The sequence below is a fragment of the Charadrius vociferus genome, unplaced genomic scaffold (genome assembly GCF_000708025.1).
Source record: "Charadrius vociferus isolate BGI_N301 unplaced genomic scaffold, ASM70802v2 scaffold36, whole genome shotgun sequence".
NCBI classification, from domain to species: domain Eukaryota; kingdom Metazoa; phylum Chordata; class Aves; order Charadriiformes; family Charadriidae; genus Charadrius; species Charadrius vociferus.
The window spans coordinates 1763-23372 of record NW_009649047.1 but is presented as its reverse complement, the minus strand read 5'-3'; the positions used below and the strand labels follow the sequence as shown (position 1 = coordinate 23372).

The following is a 21610-nucleotide window of genomic DNA, read 5'->3' as shown; positions in this document are numbered from 1 at the left end:
AACTTCTGCATTATTGACCTAAACTTGTAGGTTGCTAAAGAAGGTTAATCTAAGTCTTCCAGGAATTGCACAGGTTGAGTAAGTAGCTCAAATATGTGCTAATACTTAGAAATCTTTGATAAAAATACTCTGCTTACTAACTCCCGGGAAAAAAATCTGACTGGGTCAGGTTGCTTTGGAGAGGTCTGTGGTCCAGGGAAATTGGTGATCTCTTCAATGAAACCCAGTATATATTTTTTTACATATGTCTCTATGTTAAGAACTTCATTTCATTTTCAGAATTGTTAAGTTTGCCTCCTTGTTTCTCCTGGTATTTTCAAATATATAGAAATCTGTATAAACTTCTAATACTGATTTCAAAGCTGTTCTGGGCCACCCTCTACCATTCCATTTGCAGGAATATGACATTTCATCACAACCTAATTTCTCTTCCTTGGTTAAAAGAACATAATTTGTTACAGATCAGAGGATTTTCTAATGCCAAGATATATGACATTAACTGCCTCTTCTTTCTCCATAAGCCCCTTTCTAGGCTATCTTATTCCAATTTGATGATATTAGTTCAATTAATAGCTCTTTCAATGAAGGCATTGCATGTTTCCTTTTCAAATTTTGCTTGTCAAATTTCAATTTGGGAACTGATTTGGTTGTACATTTCCATTCTAGAACAGCTGCCTGTAGACTAAGACTGAAGATTTTGAGCAAGTTGATTTTAAATTTTAAATGAACAGGTTTTTTTCTGAAGTTTGTAAGTTTGACTGTATAATCGACTCATTTCATTTAGTGGTGCTTCTTTATTAAATAAAACAGTTAACTAAAAATAAAGTCATGATTGCTTTTTGGCTAAGGACTATTTGCAAAAGATGAAAGAAATCCGAGCAATCAAACTATTAAAATAACTTAATGGTCACGTAACCTGAAAGCAAGTTACCCCGTATAAATTTACTTTCCCTAGAAAAGCTCAGCCAGCAGTCATGATGTCATATGGATCTTACTGGTTACTTTTGAAAGTTTGAAGAAAAAGGTAACATAAATGTCATTCTGATTAACCCAGTATTTGTACAGTTCAGGAGACTGTAGATCCCAGAGGCTGTCTGTCATATATCTTTTTTGGTCCTTTTTCCTACAGTGACACAGCAAATCCGCAGCCATGAAGATCCTTTACCTGCTCTTTTCTCTCCTCTTCTTGGCACTCCAGGTTTCTCCAGGTAAGATGGGAAAGAGGTGCAAGAAGGGGACTTTTGTGCATCTGAAATAAACTTCCCAGCACATTCTAATCACTACTGGTTAAAATTGTTAGAAACCGAGCAGGAGTTAGTCACACAACTCACTGCCTGCGCTCCCCTATGAAAACTCCTTCAAAGGTGGAGAAACTAAGACTTCTGAAGAAAAGCGATTTTTCATTTCTGGTGTCTTCCTAAAAAGATGGTGCTAAATGCTCTGGTGTTAGACGCCTGAGATAGTGTCTGTGGTGGCCATGGTCTTTGGGTAACAGCACATCCAGTGATGCACGTGCAGGCAAAAATGGAACTTGGCCAGCTATTTTCGGACAGAAGTCAGTATTAAAGCCTCCGGACCCACGACCCCTTTCTGTAAGGTAAGGACAATGAGTCAGGAGGTCTATCCCATTCTCCACCTGGACTTTAAGGCCATCCATTTACATGCATTGTGAGCTAAGGATCCCAGCTCTGCAAGGTGTAGACCTGCTTTATCATCTCCCCTCTTACACGGCCTTTCAACATGGCCAAATCTGGGCAACTGTTCTTACGGCAAGTTGGAGGTGAAGGCAGCTCAACAAATGGGAAAAACCCTGCTGGTTTTCCATTCCTGCATCACCCTGTCCTGCAGAATGAGAAGGAAGGAAATTTTTTGTTATTGTTCCAGGTTTGTCTTCACCCCAGCGGGACATGTTTTTCTGTAGAAAAGGGTCCTGTCACTATGGAAGATGTCCCGTCCATCTGATTAAAGTTGGAAGATGCTTTGGGTTTCGCTCCTGCTGCAAAGCGTAAGTTTGACATTCGCTAAGGCTTAGCTACAGTATAAGTAGACAAATCTATTTTGCCTGTGTCCTTAACCCCAAGGTGCTGTTGAATGTTCAGACTGGATATACGGAAAAAAAAAATATGATTATGCCATGAGGACAGTCAAGCATTGAAGTAGGTTGAGCTCCACGGTGCTCTTTCTCCTGAGATGTGCCCCATGATGTGCCCCAGCAAGAAGGATGAAGTACAGTGGGAGATGTCAGCCTTGTGCTGTCCCAGCTCTCTTTGACCCCTTTGCAGCTCCTACACCAGAGCAAAATATCAGGGTTTGGTATTTGCAGAACTGGGCTGCTGTGCTGTGCAGGGAACAGAGGGGAATTCAGTTATGCTAAGGGTGAGCACAGATCTATGAGTGCCATTAAATGTGTGTAAAAAGTACCGCAGGGTTGTAAAAAGAAATTATATGAAACATAACTTTCTGTTTTCACTCAGGAATTAATGCATTCACCCCAATATCAAGTGATATCAATTTAATTCCCTGCAGCAACAGGAAAACACTCCCTGGATGTGCTTAAGAGATGTTTAGATGTGGTGTTGGGGGATATGGTGTAGGGGAGAACTTTGTAGAGTAGGGTAGATGGTTGGACTCGATGATCCCAAGGGCCTCTTCCAACCTAGACAATTCTATGATTCTATGACTCTTCTTATTCACAGGTATGGGTGCACAGGGCTGTCCCAGCATGACTACACATATCATTAGCTCTTTTGGGAAGTACTTGTAACCATGAGGAAATTAAGCTTGGACTGAGAGTAAGCAGAAAGAAAATCTGAATCTTTTTTTTTTTTTTCCTTTGTGCAGGCCATGGGATGTATAAAAACTTCATGGACTGTCCATTCAAGAGTGATGAAAATTTCTTCTAAACCTAAGATCTTGCTTTGAATCCCCTTACTGCTAAAACCACCGGATCCTGCTAGAAAGCCTCATGCACCTTTCATTTTTAATGCGAAAAGCTTTATGATGTAGAGTAAATCCAAATGTATTGTGTGTTGCTTTCCCTCCTTTTGAATAAATTTGTATTTCTTAGCATTCACATCACTGAAACATGGGTGTCTGTTGCACGGGCCGAGGGCGATGATCCTACCTGGGTTTTGACACACAAGCTCCAGAGGGCAATAAATTACAGTGCCAACTGCTCCTTAATTTGATCTTTTCTGAGACATGCAGCTGTCCAGGGCTGGACAGACACGGACTGAAGACCTTACGCTCCAGTAGCAAGAGATAGGCTAGCTGGAAGAACACTTTGCTGGAAGAACATTCCTTTGTGGGAATGTGTTGAGATGTCAAAATCCTTTTTTTCTTACTATGCAGAAACCTTTTATTGGGGAAAGAGAAATAGAAATAGCTAAAGCCCCAGACACCCACCATCCATTAAAATGTCAGCATGCGTGACTCACTGTACTGGTTCTGGAAGATGCCCGTGAGCGTCCCAGGAAAGATGTAGGCCTATTTCCTTTTGATTAAATAGTGCAACAATTTATGCCAGTTCTTTTCAGAGAATCACAGAATCACACAGAATGGTCAGGGCTGGAAGGTCCCTCTGGAGCTCCCCCAGTGCCACCCCCGCCAGAGCAGGGGCACCTCCAGCAGTGGCACAGGACGGTGTCCAGGCGGGTTTGGGATGGCTCCAGAGGGGGAGACTCCCCCACCTCTCTGGGCAGCCTGTGCCACTGCTCTGCCACCCTCACAGCAGAGAAGGCCCTCCTCATGTTAAGATGGAACTTCCTGTGGTCAAGTTTGTGCCTGTTCCCTCTTGTCCTATTTTTCTCCTGAAGTTGTTTGTCCTGTAATTTCACAGCAGTGGATGTAAGTTTTGCTTTTTTTTTTTAATTTTTCACCTGTCCCCCTGAGAGGGTGCATAAAAGATAATGCATGGAGAAGCGTTTATACTGGTCTCCCTCCATTATCTCCTCTCCCACTCCTTCCACCAGATGGCACACTCCCTTCAGGTCTCCGTTTGGATACGCACGTTTCTGAAAGGTTGTTCAAGAGGTGGGTTTCTTTGCCTGCCAAAATTGCAACATTTATATGTCCTATGACTATTTCCTCGCACTTCTCAGCAGAGAACAAACTTATCCTCCGGTGTCCCACCCAACGTTTAGTCCTCTGTGGCATGATTTCCTATACTTAAGTCATGGTGTTAGTTAAATCAAAGTTTCTGGAAAATGGACATTTGGAGGAATGCATGCCTGGACAAGCTGTAGACCCCTCTTCCCGGTGTTAGTTGACAGCCTGGCCCTGTCGTGCTCTGGGACAGTTGGCAGGGCTTGCTCAAGCATCAAAGGGGCCTGAGAGGGTACTGTTGTCCCCCAGAGGGAACGTATCTAGAGGAGGCATCCAACATGCAACGCGGCCATGCGGTCAGGCAAAATCTCATGCTTCAGGCCTCTTCCCAGTGCATTTACAGCAGCCAGGTTATGTCCACCCTCAAAAAGCAGTTCAAAACTGATTGGGCAGATTTTAGAAAAATACCTCTGAGTGTTCATTTCATTTTTTATTCTTTTAGTGTAGGCTGTAGACTAGCTTTCTATCTGATGCTGCTAAGAGAAAAGCAATCAGAGTGCATAGGAGCCTTATGGTTGAAAGAAGGTCCAGGACGCTGTATTAAGAGGGGAAACACCACCATAAAAGAGACAAAGCAGTGAAAAACTGTGCTCAGAAAACATCAGGGTGTTTTCGGTTGTCATCATGACCAAAGTCGTAAGTTTTGCTGAGAAATGCAAATGTACAAAAGAATTAGATTACAAAGAACACAGTTGTTGTCTATTCCTTAACCAGCAGGTAAGCAGAGTAATTATATTATATTATACTATATTATATTATATTACATTACATTACATTATATTATATTTCACTTTTTGCCCAAATACATTATGAAAATGTAACATCTAGCCTGCTGTTCCTTGTAGGATTTCCTACACTAAGCAGTGCTCAACGGGGTTAATGAACTATATGGAGAAGGTCCTTAGAAGATCTGATATATGACATTTAAAATTACAGATTTTAATTTTTATAGTCCTGTAATAGACAAGACTTGCAAGAAGTCCTGACTCTTCCACAAGAGCATGTGGAGACCAGGCAAAATATCACACAGCGCCAGAAATGGCACTACTGCCAGTGTTCAAGCCACTGAAGCCATCCTCATCGGTCTGTTGGTTCTCCTGACTCTATTGACCGCGATGGGAGTCTAGCCACCACTGTGTCTGTAGTCACCCAAATTAAGTCAGAGTCCCCCCAATGTGTTGCAATGAATCCCCCCAAAATGTGTTGCACACAGTATATATTGTGGAAGGTACATTGTACGTACTTCACAGGTCACATAATATTTGGTAGTGAAATATTTCTTCTTTTCTCAGCCCCTCTCTTCCCTCCTGACTGAACTTGGCCAAATGCTTAATATTCCCTCGAGTGGGGCCTCTTGGCAATACAACCATTTATGGTTATGTCGGGGAATGAAGTGCACACCATGGAGGTGAAGAGAGGAAACACCGTTATTTCTCAACACGGCAGGAGTTAGTGGGCAGCTGGCCACCAACTGCTGAGGTTTCTCTACAATTCAAAAGCTGAAATTTCTTGTTGATGCTTCTCAGGCCTTGACCTTTACCTTGACAAAAGTTCTGGCCTGAGTATAGAGGACACAGTGCCAACAGGGCACTGGAAACCAGTCTGCTGCAGGACTGGTACTTGTGCTGTGGAGCAGTCGCTGATGTGCACGCAAAGGCAGAGTGATGTGCCGCCGGGTCTTTACTGCCACATGAGGCCAGCAAGTCAGGTGTGTTGTAGAGGAGGTTCACAGCCAAGCTAGGATGAGCGAAACATGGAACAGCCTGGAAATCGAGTGAAATGGAGGGGTTGTTGGTCAGAATACCCTAAAGGGATCCCAAATTCCAGGTGTAGACAAACTGAGAAACAGTGTGATAACAGCACACGCTGCAGTCTTCAGTAATCGCAGGTGGTGGGAAGAGAAAAGGGGCGGATGCACCATTTCCCAGTGCTAAATTAATAAACTCTTTATTTACCACACACTGTATATCTGTCTCTGCTTTTAATTCCTATTTATGTTCTGATTAGTATTACACGTGCAACAGTGAAAGTATATTTATTCAGGTATAACGTATCACCACCTCTACTCTGCTCTGGGGAGACGCCCCTGCAGTGCGGCGTCCAGCTCTGAGGCCCCCAACATAAGAAGGACATGGACCTGTTGGAGTGGGTCCAGAGGAGGCCACAAAGATGATCAGAGGGATGGAGCCCCTCTGCTGTGAGGACAAGCTGAGAGAGTTGGGGTTGTTCAGCCTGGAGAAGAGAAGGCTCCAGGGAGACCTTAGAACAGCCTTTCAGCATGTGAAGGGGCTACAGGACAGCTGGGGAGGGACTCTTGATCAGGGAGTGGAGGGATAGGATGAGGGGGAACAGTCTTAAACTGAAAGAATCATAGAATCATAGAATGGTTTACTTCAGAAGGGACCTTGAAGACCATCTAGTTCCAAACCCCTGCCATAGGCAGGGACACATTCCACCAGACCAGGTTGCTCAAAGCCCCATCCAGCCTGGCCTTGAACACCTCCAGGGATGGGGCCTCAACAACTTCTCTGGGCAACCTGTTCCAGTGCCTCACCACCCTTGAAGTGAAAAATTTCTTCCTAATACTTAATCTAAATCTCCCCTCTTCCAGTTTAAAGCCATTCCCCCTTGTCTTATCACTACACGCCCTTGTAAAAAGCCCTTCCCCAGCTGTCCTGTAGAAGATAGATTTTGATTAGGCATTAGGAAGAAATTCTTTAATGTGAGGAAGGTGGGACATTGGCCCAGGTTGCCCAGAGAGGCTGTGCCTCCCAGTCTGTAATTCTGTGAAACTACATGTCTTTATTGAAACCGGTAAAAGCAGTCTCTGCCCAAATGAACACCAGGCTCGTGACAGGATGTCTCCAGCCCATGAGCACCCAGCAGGAGACGCACTTCCACTCCTGCTGTCACACCGCCTGGGGATGACAAAAGCAGGGAGGGGAAAGGACATCAGGAGATGGTTCCAGGAGCCAGAAGAGAGGGGCACGTACTGCTTGGAATGTCCAGGGATTCATCACCATTTCCTGAAAAAATAAAGCACAGTATGTGGTCAATGATATTTATTTCTTACCTTCCTTCATCTTCCTCCAGTCTTTTTGTCACTTCTCCTGTTCTAAGAACCTGTAAAGAATTGCTGGACAACCCCGCATCAGATAAACTCCAGTCCTTATTGCAGATGACTTGGACCTGTGCTTTCCATAGTGGTTGCAGCCTTGAACCCAGGGCTCTTCAGAAACTTCAAGGAGATGGTTCTCTGCCCCACACTACACAAAGATCAAACTTCACTTTCCAACAACATGGGAAAGTCCTCATGAAAGCCCTTAGTCTGGTCTCAGGGGGCGGAGGGGTACTGGGAAGATGTTGGCTGAATTTGGGCTTCTTCAGCCCCACACAGGTCAGGATCTAGCAGCTTTACCAAGGGACTTTAGCTCTCCTTCCCCGGCATCTGCCTCTCAATATGAATGCAGGGAGGTGTTATCCAGCAGTGTGGATATAAAGAGAACAGCAGATCTCTTTCGGCAAAAAAAAAAACCAAAAAACCAACCCAGAGGGCCAAATCCTGAATGTTTGACTTCATAACTTACCTTTTGCAGCAAACCATAAATGCAGAACACCTTCCAAAGATGTGATGAGGGTGATAGCATGTCAAAAAACTGCAGAATCCCCCTTCTTGCTTACACTGAGCTTCATTTCCTGGAGCCAGAGATGGACCTGTACAGAGAAACAATTGAAAGGAAAAGATAATTCCAGATATTCTGTAATTCCAGAAGGACCGTCACTCCGCTAGGGTTTCAGCCCACTTTGTGGGCCATGTATTAAAATGACCACAATTGCACTATTACCTAAAGCCCTGAGGCACAGGTATCCCTGGCTGTTTGTGGCACAAAGGGATATTCTCCAGTCTCCCTCTGTCCCTGCAGAAGGAGCATCTTTTTCATAAACCCTTGGCTAGCTGATCCAGCCTGGGGCAGAGGGCTTTGATACCTCAGAATCACACACATCTAGGGGTCCTCCAAAGGACTTCCATGATTGCAATGGAAGCTCATCTGGAGATATCCCGCAGAGCAGCAGCTAAATGCCCAGGGCGGAGCACAGAGAAGGAGACAAGCTCTTATTCCTGGGTGGCTCTCTCCACACCAGCCCCTCTGTTCTCAGAGGAAGGGGCATTGTGAGACCATCCTTTGATATATCCCGTGTCATGACCTTTCATGCTGAGGCAAAGCCACAAAATTATTCCCTCCTTTGAGCATCTCTAGAAATATGGTAACTTCCTGGGACATGGAAGACCCCGTTGATGGGGGTTCACACCTCATCTATCTCCCCTCTTCCCCTCTCACCTGCAGCACCCTGGACCAACAGGAGGAAGAAGGGGAAGAGCAGGTACAGGATCTTCATGGCTGATGCCCGGTCCAGGTCTTCACAGGGCTGCAGAGGGGAGACACCAAGGGAACAAGGGCTTTGGGGACCCCAGGCGGTATAGAAGCCTGGACACTGTGGTATACCAAACTGCAGATGCATTATCCTGAGCAAAAGATGGTGTTGTCTGTAGCCTGTTCACAAGACCAATGGCTTACCTATGCAACTTCATGAATATCCACCAAACTGTTCAGGAACTTTCAGGCAAGGCAGTACCTAAACACACAACACACAAGGGCCACAGAGATGATCAATGTGCTGGAGCACCTCTTCTACGAGGACAGGCTGAGCAAGTTGGGGTTGTTCAGCCTGGAGAAGAGAAGGCACTGGGGAGACCTTATTGCCCCTAAAGGGGCTACAGGAAATCTGGAGAGTGACTTTTTACAAGGGCATGTAATGATAGGACGAGGGGGAATGGCTTCAAACTGGAAGAGGGGAGTTTTAGATTAGATATTAGGAAGAAATTCTTTACTGTGAGGGCGGTGAGCCCCTGGCCCAGGTTGCCCAGAGAAGCTGTGGCTGCCCCATTCCTGAAGGGGTTCCAGGCCAGGGTGGACAGTGCTTTGAGCAACCTGGTCTGGTGGGAGGTGTCCCTGCCCATGGCAGGGGGGGTGGGAATAGACGATCTTCAAGGGCCCTTTCAACCTAAACTGTTCTATAGTTCTATGATTCTATATTTTTCAGTTATCTTCCCTATGCTTTCTTCCAAGCACAGACTGGAGATCTTATGTCTGGTGGTTCATGCTGTTCTAAGTGAAAAATCAGCTGGTGCTATTTAGAGAGCTCAGTCGGAAAACTTACCTTTGAAAGTACCTTGGGTATTACCCGTGGCACACTTGTCTCTAAAACAGACCTAAATATGTTTCTAGGCAGATGGAATCAAAGGGATAGACTAGGTACGCTTTCAAGTATGGTCATTAGATAAGGGTTATGCCTAGTGCCTGCGCTGTCTTGCTTCTGCATCTCCTTACCAAAGGTCAAAGTAGAGAAGGTTTGAATGCTTCGGAGGTGCTTGTGCCGATGCCGAATGGAAAAGCAACAGTTAAGCTATAGTCACGAAATGATTCTGTACAGCAGCTCCCCAATTAGGAGTATGAGGAGAAAAGTGTCTCAGAGGCCAAAGAGATCAGGAAAAAATGACCTTTCAAGTTAACTGAAGGCTGAAAGAATGGAAATTCTCTGTACTGCTGCATGTAAAGTGGCTCCTCCCTTTCAGTTATAGAGCTCCCATTTCCCCAGAATATAAGATCCTGGTGTCTCTCTTTCAAATACCACAGAAACTTTCCAGCCTCTCTTGCACTGGGGAAACCCTGAATCCCGCTTCAGCAGATTCCCAGCTCTAATGGGAAGGAATTCATATTTTCAATTTACTTTTTTTTTCCCTAGAAAGCTCAGATAACATCACTATGTGAGCAGATATATCCAACAGTTTGTCATGTAGACTGTTCCACTGTGATAGGACTTGAACAAAGGGACTGAATGGGTGGCCAACCTGAAACAGACCCCATAGTTACTTGCCTGACGAGGGACGGTCTGGGTCTTCAGGCAGCAACAAACACACCAGGAATCACTTGCTTCCAGATGCCTTTGGGGTCAGGGAATACAACTTTGTTGAAATCACTTTGGTTTTATACCACTGCTGGTGGGTGAGACATGCTTATTCCTATGGCCACATCTCCCCTTAGCCAATCAGAAAGTGACCCATCTGCATGGTGATCATCCGTTCCTGTGGCAATGGGAGAGGCTGAGATGCCTCTAAGGGGCCGTTGCAATCTTCACTGTTATCCTCATGCAACATGTCTTGTGACACTCCATGGTGCACGAGCTGCAGCAGCTTGGTGGGAACTGCCTGGACTTTGCCTGGTATAGACAGCAGCAACCAGTCTCAAAAAAACAGATAAGGTTTCCCTCCTTGTCTCCTCCAATCTGACAAAATAATCAGCTAACATGGGATGTGCAAGAACATAAGGGGTATTGTAAACCTTCTTACATTTCAAAATTATAACATGGGCCTTATCTCCATTTTTTATTTGACATTTCATCAGATGTTTTGGAAACAACATATTGATCGCTGCACACATTTATGAGCTGATATTTAAATGCACACATACATCGACATCTCCAGTTCACCGCTTCCATGTAAGTTATATCATATCATAACATATCATGGGAAACTGAAAATATGACTTATCGATGGACCTTTCTCCTTTTCTTGCTGCTTCTCCTCTCTCTCTACAATATTAAACTCATGGGGTGGCTTTCCACAACACCATCAGTCTTGTTCAAGATGTTCTGGGCAAAGATGCCCATGGCACAGTGGAACAGCTTCACACTGCTGAGATAAAGGATGTTCATGGTGACTGCTAAGTGTTCATTTAAATGATACAGGAATGAACATGAAGGAGAGGATGCCGGAAAGTCAGTGGGAACCTGTTTTGCTGGGTACAGGACCTGGGCAGCAGGGTGGGAACTGCTGGTGGGTATGAGGAAGGACCCTAGTTGATGTGGACGCAGCTCTTGGGGTTCTACAGATCCCCACTCACTCCTACAACCTTCCCACAAGAATTTGTCAAAGGAGACTGGGTTGCTCTGAATACAGTAGAGACCCTCAGCTTCAGGACCAGGGCAGAGATGCCCTAGGAGCAAACACAGGCTTCAGCCCCGTAGCTCTGGGAAGGGCTATGCACCCAGCGGGGCAGCAGAAGGTAGGGAAATCAGGGATGGAGTGCTGAGGGTGATCTGCTTTCTTGGAATAGAAAAGATTTGGTTGAACAGCCAGGTTCACTAGTTGCTGACATACTCCTGTGTGCATGGATACACACGTATATTTAACTATATAGGGCAGAGGTCCGCACTTGCAGAAAGGTTGAGGTCACAGGCTGTTGATGGAGAACAGCACTGCAATCCCAGTTTGTCTGAGGCAGACGGAGAGCAGAAGACACCCTGCTTTCTCCCTGCTGGACTACACTTCTGGACATTTCCAGGTTGTGGTCAATGAGACCCATTGGAGAAGTCACCTTTAGGAAGAGCTGGACAGCCAGTCTGGGAGACCTACCTCTCTCCAAGGCCTGTAAAGGTCTCCTTGGGGGCTGTCTGTGGGATCAGGCCCCTCCAGGAGGCATGTGACAGAGACAGAGGCTGTGGGGTTGGCAGAGGGGTTGGTACTGTGGACCTGGCAGCAGGGAGGGAGCTGAGTGGGACTGCTCTGGAACGCACAGCCCCACAGCAGATCAGGGAGATGGAGGTGTGGTGGGACCTCTGAGGATTCTAGGACAAGTCGGGTGGGAAGCACTGGCCATGCCCACCCAAGGGACACACCACACTGCGCAGCTCTGGGCATGAAGCCGTGACTGTCAGGGACAAAGGACACCCATGACAAGCAGGACCAGGACAGGGCTCCTGTTCCCCAGGAGGGAGCAACCACAGAGCAGCTCCATCACACCCACAGCAAAAACCTGGCCCAGCAGGGACTGCCTGGATAATTGTCCCGACACCACTGACAGGAAAGAGCACCCCCAGAGACAGCCATGGTGGTGACACCCAGCATCCCCAGGTGCTTCTCCTGCCACCAACCCACTGCCACCCCCAGAGCGAGCAGACACAGAACACCCTCCATCACAAGGAAATGGACACACGTCCCACCTGCTGCAATGCCAAACTGTTCATCTTTATTCAAGCCCAGAAAAGCAGCCTCTGCCCCAACAACACCAGGTGTGTGACGGGATGTCTCCAGCCCATGTGTGCCTGGGTACCCAACAGGAGCAGCACTTCCACTCCTGCTGTCACACCACCTGGGGACAGTTGAGGCAGGGAGGAAAAAGGACATCAGGAGATGGTTCCAGGAGCCAGAAGCGAGGGAGACATCCTGCTCAAAGCATTTAGGGACTCATCCCCAGATTCTGTAAGAAGAAAGCAGACAAGCACGTCACCTCTTGTAACTTATTTTTCCCTTCCTCCCACTCTCTCCCACCTCCTCTCCTATGACAAGTGAGTCTATGGTGCAAGAGAATCAGGCTCAGCAGAGCTGACGTTCCGTCCTTGTTGCAGACAGTTTGGACTCATGTTGTCTTAGTGTTGACAGCACTGACTCCAAGTCTGTGTAAGTGCAGCACAACCAGGATCCTGTCCTCAATGCTGTCCAAGGGCAGTGAACGTTTTGCTCTTGGTGAGCTTGGGAGAGCCCTCAGCAAAGCCTGCATGGGTGTCATGGGAGTGAAGGAGAGCGGGGAGGTGCTGCGTGAGCTTGGGCTCCTTCAGCCCCACTCAGAGCAGCTCCAAGCACCTTTCCTTTCCTTCCCTGGCCTCTCCCTTGCAGCCTGTGAAGCACTGAGCCATTAGACAGTCATGGGCACTTAAACACAACAGCAACTCTTGCTGCCATCGCAGTAATATTTCTACTTCCAAAACTTACGTTTTGCAGCAAAAGAAAAACCTTGAACATTTCCCACTGATGACAAAGGGGAAAGAGCACTTCAGAAATCCGCAGTAGCCATTTTGTCGTTGACATTCTTTCTTATTTCCTGGAGCCAGGGAGGACCCTGCGCAGTGATAGAGGTGGAAGAAAGTGAGTTTAGGGTAACTGGTAAAAATGTTCATGGTTCCAGAGGGGCTGATGCTGCCCCTGGATCTCAGGATCCCACACGTACCAAGCACCAAACCCAACAGCTTTACCTCTCCACTATAAGTTTTCTTTTCTGTGGCAATGTGTGTGAGCATGTGGGGAAAGTCATCGGGAAAGACCAGTATGAGGTCCAGGAATTTCCAGACTGCTTCCTCAGCTGCCCAGCCATTCATCAGAGAAAATCCCTCCCAAAGGTACATATATCTGACAAATCTGGTCACTTCCCAGGACATGGAGGACCCCACTGATGAGGGCTCACACCTCTCCCCACCTCCCCTCTTCCCTCTCACCTGCAGCACCTTGGACCAACAGGAGGAAGAAGGGGAAGAGCAGGTACAGGATCTTCATGGCTGGTGCCTACCCCAGGTCTTCACAGGGCTGCAGAGAGATCACATCAAGACAACAAAGAAAGGACATGGACAAGGCTGGGCACGCATGGTGAGCCAAAACTCAGAAGCTCCATCTCCAACATGAAGAGATAATAATGATTCTTAGCACTGCAATTTCACTGGTATCCTGGGAGCATTTCAGGAAGTACAAGCCTGTTGGACAATCTGGAGTTTATGTCATTGTCTTCTTCACAGGTATTCCTGATGTATTCCCCAAAATCTGGACTGCAGGATTCATGCCTTGTTGTTGCCATTTTGCTCAAAGCAACGTGCACTGAAACTGGGATTATAAGGAAAGAAAAATTACTTCCACAAGTTGTTTGCAGATTAGAAGTGGCTTGCAGACCATGTGTTTGTCCTCTGAGCTGAATTTTCTGGAGAGACAGGATCAAAGGATGACACAAGGTACACTTCCCAGCAACAGTCAGCAGACCAGGTTTACCAGTAAGGCATGTGCTCTCTCCCTTCTGCCTCTTCTTAGCGAAATGCCAGAACAAAGAAGGTTCTGGCATCTGGAGATGCTTGTGCCAACACTCAGTGCCATTGCAACACCCAAACCAAGGTCAAGAATTTTGAGAAATGAGTGTGCCTAGAGATGCCATGATATATGAAGGCTTAGCCAGTGCTCTCCAGCACCTCAGCCAGTCCAAAGCTGGTTGCCCAAAACACCCTGCCCAATCACCTCTGCTTCCCTGGGCTCAGAAAAGTCCTCCCAGCTCAGCTTGGGAGTGCCCATCCTCAACTCAAGATTATTCCCAGGCATCCCAGCAAAGACGCTCTCCAGTCCCACATTTGCTACCCCTGCCCCATGCAGCACCGACCCAGGGAGGAGCAAGAGGGCAGAGAAATGATGGAAACACAAATCCACCTTTTGGGTTAACTGAAACCCTGAAAGGATGGAAAATCTCCACCCTGCTGTGGGAAAAGTGTCTGCTTATCTTGCTGAGGAAAGTCCCCATTCTCCCAGAACAGAAGATCTCAGGGTCCTTCCTCTAGCATCAAGGCACCTTTCCAGTCTCTCCTGCACTTAGGAAAATTTGGTTCCATCTTCCACATGTTCTGGGCTCTTAAGACCCATATGAAGGTTTTTATTCTCTTTCCCAGGCAGCTCTGGTCCTTGTTTACACTCAGAGACACTTCCAGCATTTTGTCATTTTACATGGTTCCAGGAAGATGGATTTGAACAGAGAGGCTGAATGGGTGGCCAGCCTGGAAGAAGCCCCGCAGTGACCTACCTGATGAAGGTGTTGGTTCAGAGTGCACCAAGGCAGCAACAGGCTGTAACAATCTGACCAGGGATCACTTGCACCCAGAAGTGTTAGGATTGGGGAGTATTCCTTTGCCCAAAACACCCTGGTTTTACACCGTTGCCAGTGGGTGGGAACATGCACTTTTTCCCGCAAGCCACATATCCCCTTGGCCAATCAGAAAGTGACCCATCTGTATGGGGATGGTGGGCTTGCATCTCGTCCCCCCCCGCTGCAGTGGGAGAGGTTGAAGTGCCTCCTGGGGGCTGTTGCAATCTTCACCGTTATCCTCATGCAACACCTCTTGTGACACTCCGTGGCACAGCGGACACACACGGGCTGTGGTGGTTTGCTGAAAAATCTTTGGGATGGACCAAGTAACTGGTTGGTGCAGAAACCAGCACCAGCGCAGTCCCAGTAGAAGGAACTCCTTCTTTGTCTCTTCTCATCTGATTGAAGAATCAGCTAACATCTGTTGTGCAAGAACATGCAGAATATTGAAAACCCGCCCACCTCTAGACACTGCAAGAATACCTTCTTCTGGGACAAGATGTCTGTGCACCTGACTGTCAAAGGTGATAAGCATGACACTATCTCTTTAGTTACTGTTCAGATAAAGTGAGAGTAACACTAGGATGCACGTTAAGGTCTGTTAACCAGGTGATCCAACATCTCCTATTAAAGCCACCCAAGGTGAAGAAATGGAAGACAGATGTAGCCATCGCTTTGAAGCCAATGTGTTTGATGTTGTTCATGCAATCAGGAGAAGTGGCAGTCTTTTTCGGGCAGGAGGGGGCTGTGCTGCATGCCCGACTTGGCAACTGCCTCTCAAGGTGTTTGGAAGAGCAATCTGGTCACCCCAACTCCAGGGGGTTACCTGCTGGGGATTTTGGTAGTGGAGCATCTCAACCTTTTCTCCTTGCATACCATGGAGATTTCAAGTCACGGTGGCAAGATAACAATAACGAAAAAGGTGGAAGATGGCTTCTGTATGCTTAGCAGAAGCAGAGGGCTCACCTGCCCAGAAGACTGATCTTGGGTTTTATTGGGAGACCTTCTTGAAGAGAAACAGAAAGAGTTCCGTTTTGTGGCACGGCAGCAGCTTGGTGCTGGTTTCTGATGAGCAGGGATGCAGTGTGTGCATGTGCGTGTGTCCCAAGAGGTGTCCAGCAAGCCACAGTGCCAAACGGCCCTTACACAAGGCAGGATGACACAAGACCCTGGGCTGGAGGCCTGGGAATCCTCCTCAGAGGTCTCAGAAGGGGAAAGCAATGCCTCATTTTCTCTGGCACTGGCACAGGGAGAAGCAAGAAAAGGAGCTTTTTGGCTGGACGTTTTAAGGTACCAGAGACTCTAGCCTGTCCTCTGTGCTCTTCTCCTCCTGATGTTAGGGAGTAGCAGGTAAGGTATGAAGTGTATGGAGAAAAGGAGGATTTATCTGATACTACAGTGAAGCTGCCCAGTAGATAATGAGATTTCCTTATAGACATAATGCAGATAAAAGAAGACAGAAGCCAAACCTTTTGGTACAGTAATTATTTTTCCTCCATTGAGATCACAAGTGATGTATGACTTCTGGTTGTTGTGCCATCCCCCCTGAGGTCTCTCACATCCCATTTCTTTAAGGAAAGCCTCCCGCTGCAGGTTCTGCAGCTGGGACCAGAGCTGCGACCTTGAGACAAAGCTCTCGTGCTCCAGGCATGAGGTTTTGCCACCATCTCCATGGCACCTGGCCCATGTCTTTGCGAGTTAGCAGCCCTGGGCACAGCAGCCCTGATGGAAAGGAGAAGGAAGAGGGAGGAAGGACTCCACCCTCGGAGTCCTCCCTTGTGCCAGGAGGGAGCCAGCAGACATGTTGGTGAGCCTCTCCTGGAGACTGCTGCAGGACAGCAGTGAACGTCTCCCATCCAAGCGCCATAAACATCACCCTGCTTTCCATTGGAAACTCTCCCTTGGCTGTTCGAGAAAGGGGAGAATATGCAGCCCAGAGCCATGGGGACATCCTTGGGTTGACATGACTGCACTGACCAGCCTGGGAGCTGCTGCTGGGGCTGTAGCCGCCCAGCATCCTCCAGCACTTCCCACCAACACTGCTGGAAGCCCAGCCACCGTCTGCAGAGTCCAGGTGCCCTTCCGAGGCTCCAGATAGTCCCATATTTGCCCAGCCAATTATGAGATTGAGAGTGAATTTCCAGTGTGTGTCCAGATAAACAGACAAACACAAATGTGCATTCTGACCCTTCCAGCTGGAGCAATGAACTGGTCCATTTGGGCACAGACATCTCCTGCATAACATCTGAGGACACTCATTTCCCACCAAGCAGCAGGACAGTGATTCCCTTGAACTCATCATCACTAGGAGTGAGGGCTCATCACAAGAAAGGACTGTTAGACACCACAAAAAGAGATTGACATGGAAGGAGGGTCCTAGGAAAAGAAAGAAGTCTGGGCCAATGAAAACCTGGACAAGGCTCTCGCTCCCCAGGAGAGAGCAGAGCAGCTCCATCGCACCCACAGCAAACACTCTGGCCTGGCAGGGGGTGCCTGGATAGGTGTCCCCACACCACTGACAGGCAAGAACATCCCCAGGGTGATGTTCAACATGGTGGTGACCCCCAGCATCCCCAGGTGCTTCTCCTGCCACCAACCCACTGCCACCCCCAGAGCGAGCAGGCATGGCACACCCTCCATCACAAGGAAATGGACACATGTACCACCTGCTGCAATGCCAAACTGCTCATCTTTATTCAAGCTGGGAAAAGCAGCCTCTCCCTAATGACACCAGGTGTATGACGGGATGTCTCCAGCCCATGTGTGCCTGGGTACCCAACAGGAGCAGCACTTCCACTCCTGCTGTCACACCACCTGGGGACAGTTGAGGCAGAGAGGAAAAAGGACATCAGGAGATGGTTCCAGGAGCCAGAAGCGAGGGAGACATCCTGCTCAAAGCATTTAGGGACTCATCCCCAGATTCTGTAAGAAGAAAGCAGACGAGCACGTCACCTCTTGTAACTTACTTTTCCCTTCCTCCCACTCTCTCCCACCTCCTCTCCCATGACAAGCAAGTGCAAGGAGATAAGACTCAACCTCACAAAGGTAAATTCCAGTCATTCCAGTTGGCTTGGACATGTGCTCTCCTTATGTTGGCAGCCCTGGCTGTCTTTAGAGCCATCAGGAGGAGGATCCTGTGCCTCACACTACCGAAGGGACATCCTTCTCATTTGAACAGCCAGGCTGGTCTTTCTGTATTGTCAATGGGCAAGACTCATGGGGCTGAAGGAGAGGGGGGAGGTGGTGGCTGACCTTCAGCCTCAGAGCAGGCAGGTCCAAATCCACAAAGACTTTTCCCTTCTTTCCTTGGCTTTTGCCTCTGGGCATGAACGCAAGAAGCTGTGAACCAGGAGCTGGCTTGAAAGACAATAATAACTGTATCGACAGAAGCAAACCTTTTCCAGAACTTACTTTTTGCAGCAGTGACTGAATGTCGAACAAACTCCCACAAATCTATAGGGAAAACGGCAGCCTCCAAGAAAGCAGAATCCCCCTTGTCGTCTGCATCGGTTTGTGCTTCCTGGTGCTGTGGAAGATTGTGCACAGAGAAAATGTTAAAAAGATAATCTGGGAGAGCAGTGCGTGGTTGCAGAAAGGCTGAAGCTCCCCATGGACTTCAGGCCAATATATGGGCTCAGCTTCAACCTTAAAATAGTTGTGTCTTCAATAGCAATGTGTCTCACCTAGAAGGACTCTTTCACACCAGTGTGGGTGCACACAAGAGCAGACACTGAGAAGGACCAGCATGAGGTTGAGGAAGGGCCATGCTGGCTCCCCAGCTGCACGTCCACCCCAGCTACGTGTCCATCACTGCCTGGACGATCAGAGCTGGCAAATGGGGAACTTCTCCCATCCCACATACCTGTCCTGGTTGTACCCTGCCTTTGAGTGACCTCTGATGGAAAGCCCTTGCCCAGTCCTTGGTGGGGTCATGGCTTGGGGCAATAGTGTTTTGGGACACTCAGGTTCAGTGCTACTGGACAGCATGGCCAGTGTATCTTGGAGAGGTCTAAGCTGAAGACCTGGTGTCCAGCTGTGTCTGGCCATTGGGCTGCAGAAGGCTGTGCCGTGGCCTCCAGCCACCCTCTAAATTGTTAATCTCCACCAGAACATCTCAGCTACTGCACTGGGATGGCTTGGAGGTCTAAAAGCCAGGCAAGTCAAAGGGTCCTCAAACTGTACTACATATAGGAAAGGCTGAGAGAGTTGGGGTTGTTCAGCCTGGAGAAGAGAAGGTTCCGGGGAGACCTTATTGCGACCTTCCAGTACCTAAAGGGGCTACAGGAGAGCTGGGGAAGGACTTTTTACTGGGGCATGTAGTGACAGGACGAGGGGGAATGGCTTTAAACTGGAAGAGGGCAGGTTTAGATTAAACATTAGGAAGAAGTTTTTCCCTGTGAGGGTGGTGAGGCACTGGCACAGGTTGCCCAGAGAGGTTGTTGAGGACCCATCCCTGGAGGTGTTCAAGGCCGGGTTGGATGGGGCTTTGAGCAAGCTGATCTAGTGGGAGGTGTCCCTGCCCATGGGAGGGAGGTTGGAACTGGATGATCTTTAAGGTCCCTTCCAACCTAAACCATTCTATCATTCTATGATTCTATGATATCATTCTCAGACAACTAAGCCCCAAATTGTCCACATTTTGGACAACTAGGATGGTCTGTGTAGGCTGCATCTACAGTAACTTCAATAGTAGCTCATCGAGAGTCCACCTCCAGAGCAGCATCAAATCACAGGAGTTGGACCCCAGAGCTGAATCCCACCCTAACCTGCAGAAGCAGCCAAATCCTTTCTTTGGACTGGATTCTTCCACAGCCAGTGCAAATGGTAACAGCTGTAAACACACCCAGGTGTGTGCCATTGCATGACTTTTCACATAGGAACTCTAAGACAACTGCAAAATCATTCCCCTCCTGGTCTCTAACAAAGGTGGTATCTCTTCCCAGGACATGGAAGACCCCACTGACGGGGCCTCACACCTCATCCCATCTCCCCTCTTCCCCTCTCACCTGCAGCACCCTGGACCAACAGGAGGAAGAAGGGGAAGAGCAGGTACAGGATCTTCATGGCTGGTGCCTACCCCAGGTCTTCACGGGGCAGCAGGCAGGGAGACACCAAAACTCCTGGAGATGACAACACACAGCGATATGACAAGTTGCAGAGGGGCTGCCTCAAGTAACAGGGGACGATGTCTTCTGTGGCCTGTTCCCAAGGATCTCTCTCAGATATGCACCTTTTGGATATCCTGGGAGCAGCTGGGGAAGGATTGGCCTGTTGGGCAATCCAGCTGATGTTTTGCCATCATCTTATTTCTCACTTTTTTCTTTGCATTTTCTTAAAGGGCACACGGGAGAAGTAATGCCCGACTGTCGCAGTATTAAGCAAAACAACATTCAAAGACAGGTAGAAAATGCAAAGAGACTACTTTCCCTTGGAATCTGTACTCCCTCAGTCCTTATGCATCCAACATTTATCTCTTGAGGAGAACTAAACATGTTTCTGGAGAGACAGAGGCAAGAGTGAGACACGATTGACTTTCACATGCAGTTACCAGACCAGACACATTGCTAGTGCATTTGCACTCCTACCTCTCCTTACTCAAGGGCCAAAGCAGAGAAGGTTTGCACATCATTAGGTGCTCGTGCCAACACTTAATGCAATGCCAATAGTCAAATCCGGGACAAGAACTTACCCAGGTTCTGGAGTTGAGGGAAATGTAGGTACCAGAAGATGCCCAGCACTTAGTGAGGGAGGCCGCTGGTGACCAGCATGGTCAGTACAAAGCAACCTGCCAAGTTAGAGTAAGCCTGAAAGGATGGGAAATCTCTGTTCTGTTGCTTGAATAACATCTCCCTACTTTGTCCTGGACTGTTCCCATGTGTCCCAGAATGTGAGGTGTCACGGACCTTCCTCATGCCTCAAGACACACTTCCAGTCCCTCTTGTAGTCAGGAAACCCAGTTTCTCTTCCAGCATGGTCTGGGCTCTGATAACCACTGACTCATCAGACAATTAGTGCTCTTTCTTGGAAAGATCAGATGGCCTCTTTATATGCATAGACACTTCCAACATTTTGTCATTTAGAAAGTTCCAGGAGCTGAACAGAGAGGTCTAATGGGTGGCTGCACAGAAGGAGACACCGCAGTTACTTACCTGATGAAGGTTTTGGTGTTCAAGCCCCAACTAAACCCAACAGGAATCACTCATGTCCTGATGCCCCTGGGGTCAGGGAATGCTGCTTTCCCCAAAACACCTGGGTTTTATACCATTGCTTGTGGGTGGGACATGCACTTATTCCTTCTAACACATCTCCCCTTGGCCAATCCGAAAGTGTTACATCATCATGGGGGTGGCAGGCTTGCACATAGTCCTTCTCTGCTGCAATGGGAGAGGCTGAAGTGCCTCCCGTGGACTCTTGCTCTTCTCTCCACTGTTATCCTCATGCAACACCTCTTGAGACACTGTGCTGCACAACGGGCACATGGGCTCAGCATGAACTGCCTGGGATGGACGAAGCAGTCTGGATGGAGCAGGGAATAGTACCACCAAGGAAAAGGTTTTCTTCTTTGTGTCTTCTCATTTGATTGATGATATAAATAATCGGCTAGCGTGAGATGTGCATTATCTCCCTTTCGTTCTATCTGCACTCTGAAAATCATGAGGTGACTGTCCACAAAACCATCAATTTGGTACGAGATGTTCTGAGCCAAGGAGCTCCTGGGGCAGTGGAACAGCTTCACATTGCAGAGATGAAGGGTGCCCTGGTGACTACTGCAGGCTCAA

General features: G+C 47.9%; 1 protein-coding gene across 1 annotated transcript; it reads left to right on the top strand.

Annotated features, from left to right (window-relative positions):
* Positions 1–1150: 1150 nt before the first annotated feature.
* LOC104289056 (antimicrobial peptide THP2-like) lies at positions 1151–2887 on the top strand. The gene is given in 3 exon segments (XM_009887948.1): positions 1151–1208; positions 1885–2005; positions 2842–2887. Coding segments are annotated over 3 exon segments (225 nt in total).
* The last annotated feature ends 18723 nt before the right edge of the window (positions 2888–21610 follow it).